General features: G+C 34.8%; 1 protein-coding gene across 1 annotated transcript; it reads left to right on the plus strand.

Annotated features, from left to right (window-relative positions):
• Nucleotides 1-3,676: 3,676 nt before the first annotated feature.
• On the plus strand, nucleotides 3,677-4,484 carry LOC124894379. The gene is made up of 3 exons (XM_047405074.1): nucleotides 3,677-3,933; nucleotides 4,044-4,096; nucleotides 4,227-4,484. Exons 1-3 carry the CDS (start codon nucleotides 3,795-3,797, stop codon nucleotides 4,482-4,484), a joined length of 450 nt encoding a protein of 149 aa, XP_047261030.1. The 5' UTR covers nucleotides 3,677-3,794.
• Nucleotides 4,485-5,235: the final 751 nt, after the last annotated feature.

Consider the following 5,235-nt stretch of genomic DNA (forward strand, 5'->3'; position numbering starts at 1 on the left):
ATCATATATATAACAAAAATCAAATGAAAACTTGCTCGAAAACTAGCTCCACCATCGAAGATGCACTTACCAAAAATAAATCATGATGGACTAATAAAAATTGAGATTAAGAACATGAATTTTGCTTGAAACTTGTGTTTTGGTGTCAAGGTGCGCAGGGAATACAGTGGAGAAAAGGAAAAACAGAGAAAATGAAGATGAAAGAAGATTTTAGGAAAGTAAACCAGTAGAGGCAAAAGACACGGTAAAGTGTCATTGATTGGAGGTATTAGATACCAAAATACCCTTACAGTTGGTGTTGTTAATGAAAATATCCTCAAATAAGACAAAATAGTAGTAACTAAAGTCTTCATTTATATAAAAGATTAAAATATTATCATTATTATTTTAAAAAAATGTATAAATTTTAGTAACTAAAAATATATTAGTGAAATTACTTTTATCCTTGCCAGAGTAAAAAATTTATTGAGTGTGTCCAATTCAAATGGGGTAAGTAGAAAAGATTGAAAGGTTTATTCAACTATTTTATATTGAGTCCACTTAATTCATTGATATTTTAGACAATACTTCCTCAATATTCATAATATATGAATTGTTTAGATATTGTTGATATTAAAGGTAATTTAATTGTTTCAATAATAATGTTGAAATTTTTATTTATTCTTATACTTCATTTTTGTATTTCTTATATCATGAATTTAAGAAATTTAAGTGTTCCTATTTATTTATTGTTTTGCATGAGTTTTTTAAAAGTCAGTATTGGAAGCCAATTTTGACACTGTGATGTTGACACCCAATTTTGACCTCCCGACACTACATTTAGTCTGTTATTTTAAAAAAATCGTTAATTTTTAAACATTAGTATTTTTGCATATTTTCTTGCATCAAACAGATTTCCAACATATCGCATTCATAATCTCGAAAATGCATAAATCATCAATTATCTTTTAGAATCATATTTTTAAAATATTCTAAAATTAAAAATGACATTTTTATAATTTTATTAATTAAATTATTTTCACGTAATTATGCACACTCACAATTTTGCAAAATACATTTTCTAGTTATGCTTTATTTAATAGTATTTATTGATATTATTATTTATTGACATTGTTATTATATATATAAATATAATTTATTATTTATCATTTATTATTATAATTTATTTTTTAATTATTATTTTTTTCATTATTATTATTTATCTTTTATTAAATTTTTTTTCTTTATTATTTAATGTTGTTATTTATTATTTAATTACTATTATCATATATTATTATTATTCCTCCTTTAATTTAAATAACAGCCTAATCAAAATGACCTTGCTTGATTATGTTTACCTTTTAATCCAATTTTATTTAATTTCTTACAATTATAGCCTATTTTTACCCAATCCATTACAATCTTAACCCAATTTCTTACAATTTAAGCCGTTATTTTTCATCCTAACCACATTTTAATTCCACCATGGAATTAAATCACAGCCGTCGATCAAAAACCAATCCAACGGTTGATATCAAAAGATCTCTCTTTCCCTATTTCAAACCTACAAACCCAAACTCAATTTTTTCCCCCAACTTCCAGCTCTATCTCTCTACCTCTCTCTTCTCTCTCTGTACAAACACCTCCAAATCTAGAACTCCCCCCTCCTCCGATCTCTCCGTCGCCAATCGACCACCAAAACCACCCCCTCCTCTCCGAGTCCTCGTCGCCATGCCGCTATCTTCTGCGAACAGCCTTCGCCGTCGCCTCTTCCTTCTCCTTCATTCACGTCGCCAGCTCCTACCCCAGGCGAGTCCAACTGCTGCTCCGATTGCCAGACCCCTCTCTTCACGTCCTCCACCAGCGAACAGTGCCGCCATCGATGGAGATGGCCAGCCAAGCCTCCACACCGCTGCTCCATCCTCCGTCCTCCAGTCGCCTTCTTTCTCCCCTCCAACAAATGTCCAACAGCCGCGACACAGCCTCGGCTCCTCTCCCACAGCAATACCTCCGGCAAACCCGTTCGGCGTTCCAACCATGCAACCCTTCCTCATCGAAAATGAAGAATCTATCCTCAGGTTTGATCCCGTGTTCGAAATATGTGTGTGAACTTTAGTACTATTTCTTCATCTGTGTCTCTCATAAGTGTGGCCATGTTTGATATTTTCTGAATAAATTTGTTGATTTTAAGTTTGTGATTTTCATTCGACCCTATTTGCATGTCCTGCTTGATTGAAATTTCGTGACGCTTAACTTGAATGGTGAGTCTATTTGTTCGTCTCTCTCACGTATGGGCAAACACGCCTAACTTCTTGCAACTTCACATTTTTTATGCCTCTTAGTCAATATGGGTAATTTTGTATGGGAAAAGCATGGATGTGACGATTCGAGGATTTTTTCGTAAATCTTTAATAAGGCAAATATGTGCACGTTTTGACTGTTTGGGTATGATCCTGCACCAATTTAATTTGAGAAAAGCATCTTACTAATTGATTTTTTATTTTTTGGATTTTTTCGTAAATCATTAATAAGGCTAATATGTGCACATTTTGCGTGTTTGGGTAGGATCCTGTACCAATTTGATTTGAGAAAAGCATCTCAGTAATTGATTTTTAATTTTTTGGATTTTTTCGTAAATCTTTAATAAGTCTAATATGTGCACATTTTGACTGTTTGGGTATGATCCTGTACCAATTTGATTTGAGAATAGCATCTTAGTAATTGTTATTTTTCTTGCCTTACATGGTTGACAGACATCCCCTCACACGTTAACTATGGTAAATTTAGATACCTCTTCTTGATTTCATTTAATAAGTAGGAAGGATCTCTTTTTACTTGTTCTATTCATGGAAATTTCAAATGTTATAATAGGGTATTATTTATTTATGGAAACTATAGCATGATTGGTGGAACAGATTGATTTACCCCATCCATTGAACGGAACAATCCCCTTAATTGATTCATTATATGTTATTCTTCTTCCATTAAATATTATTCTTCCTTCATTATTTAGGATTGTGGACGACCCTCCTCACTATATAAACTCACCATTCTCTTTCTCTAAGAGGACAAACTTGTCCTCCGCTATTACTCCCTCTATTTTCTCTTAAAAGTACTTTGTAGTTCTTTGGAACTTTGGATTTCGAAAAACATTCGGCCTTGTCCTTGTGCAATTGCTTTGGGTTCTATTATTATTGTTTGGTGCCTAATCGGTTAGTCTCTATCGACGCATTCTTTTCTTATTCTGTAGCATTTGTGATAGCAAAGCATAGAAAGCATGTCTATAGGAACTAATTTAAAATAATTATGATTTTTCTTTTTTAATTATCATAAAGAAGATTAAAAAAAGAAAAGAATAGCTTACTAGAGTGTACTATAACCAGTTCTAGCTGTTTTCTTGAACAGTAGCACATTTGGTGCAAGATGTAGACATTCTGGGTATTGCTGTTTGTATTTTCTTGTTTTGTGTTTGCTTTGTTGGACTGTGGTTTCTTGTGAAAGTTTTGTCATAATTGAACACAGCTCAGGGTTTTACTTTTCATAGCTATTTTCTACTTTCTTTCTGATATTTTGTTGGGTTTGTGCTTTGTTTCTGGCATGAAAATGTAAGTTCTTTTTCCCCATTTTCTTTTTTTGGGCCAAGGAGGGTGAGTGATGTGGTGGGCAGAGGGGCAGTGGGGGAGTCTTTTGTTTAATTCTTTCCAAATTAATGTGAAGATAATGTTTGTAGAATCTTATTGGGAAGACAAAGTGTATGAATCACATTCAGCAGAGTGGGAGAAAAGGTGAAGAAATTTAAGAGAGGATTTTGAAGGATGAATGATAGCTCAGCTAGAGAAATGAATGAGAGACAACCTCAGAGGCCTTGTGGTTGTGTGGGCATTTTCTTTCAGCTCTTAGATCGGAACCGTAGATTTGCCAAGAAGCTGTTTCCAAAGAAACTGCTTTCACCAGGTTAGCTACTACTACGTTCCACTCATTTTTAAAGCAGAATGGTTAATTTCTTGAACGTGATTCTAGCTAGAGGGATAAATTATTTCTTTTTTTGTGCTGCATTCTTATAGCTTGCTTGAAACAAGCTTCAAAAAAGTTTGGAGGGGATGAGAAGCGGCCAAAGTTTCATTTGGTACTCATTTCTTGAACTATACTCCCACATTTAGCTTTCTTTTTCTTCTATTGTCTCAGATTTTAGCCTGACAGGAAAGTTTTTGTTTTTATTGTTTTTGGTTCTTGTATGAACAATGTAGATTGCTGATGAGAACAGTGGTGGTTTTCCAAATGCAAAGAATAATGGAATGACCGATACACGTTGTGAAAGCAAGCGCGAAATGAAAGCTCTAAGTTTGGTTGCTAGGCTCATGGGTTTGGAATTGATGCCAGCAGGATCAGGCAATAAGCCCCAAAAGCTTCAGCTTTCTAAACATGGAGCAATGTGGCAGACAAACTTGGTGCTCGACCTAGCGGATCTGATAAAGAAGATATGGATTTTGAGATGGCCGAAATGAAGAGTTCAGAACCAGGTTTGTGAAGGTTTAGAGCTAAATGTGCTCTAATGAATGTCAAAAGGTATCCGGTTACTCAAACAAGATCCATGTGCTATTAATGACTCCAAAATGTTTCATTGATATACTAATAAATTCCTACTTCATTGTTACGGCATTGAAGTTCTCTCTTATCGGGTGGTTTCCCAGGGACATATGCCTATCATGGGTTGATCCGTATTTATGCGTTTATGGGTGGTATCCCAAGGGCATAAGCCTATCATGGGTCGATCCCAGTTGATATGTACTAGAGGCAGCCTAATGGTCATAGTACGGTACAGTAATGACTATAAAGATGATAAGAACGAAGGTAAAGTGATTGAATAAACACAATGTATAGGTTGTCACAAGTTCTAGTAAGTGCGGTCCACTCCTATTACGATTTATTCACTTCTTTCTAATTTTTACTGACCTCATATATCATACGTGATTATCTATAGCTTTACATAGTACATATTTTGTACTGACGTCCCCCTCGGGGGACCTGCATTTCATGCTGCAGGCACAGGTACCTCAGCTCATGCACCGCACAAGTAGGAGTCAGGATATCCAGTTGCTTTTTGTGAGCTCCAGTTTGCTTTGGGGCTTTCCGTGTCATATCTAGTCACTTTTCGTATTGTAGAGAAGTTAGTTATATGGCGGGGTATGTCCCGACCATTGTTAAACTTTGTGTATTGTCTAGAGGATTTGTAGACCTAATGTACAGTCAAGGTGG

This window comes from Capsicum annuum, unplaced genomic scaffold (assembly GCF_002878395.1).
Source record: "Capsicum annuum cultivar UCD-10X-F1 unplaced genomic scaffold, UCD10Xv1.1 ctg73383, whole genome shotgun sequence".
In the NCBI taxonomy this organism is placed as follows: Eukaryota; Viridiplantae; Streptophyta; class Magnoliopsida; order Solanales; family Solanaceae; genus Capsicum; species Capsicum annuum.

Coding starts and splice junctions, on each gene's coding strand:
- LOC124894379 (XM_047405074.1), top strand. CDS start 3,795: ATGAATGATAGCTCAGCTAGAGAAATGAATGAGAGACAACCTCAGAGG. Junction 3,934..4,043: donor AAAGAAACTGCTTTCACCAG/GTTAGCTACTAC, acceptor GCATTCTTATAG/CTTGCTTGAAACAAGCTTCA. Junction 4,097..4,226: donor GGGATGAGAAGCGGCCAAAG/TTTCATTTGGTA, acceptor TGAACAATGTAG/ATTGCTGATGAGAACAGTGG.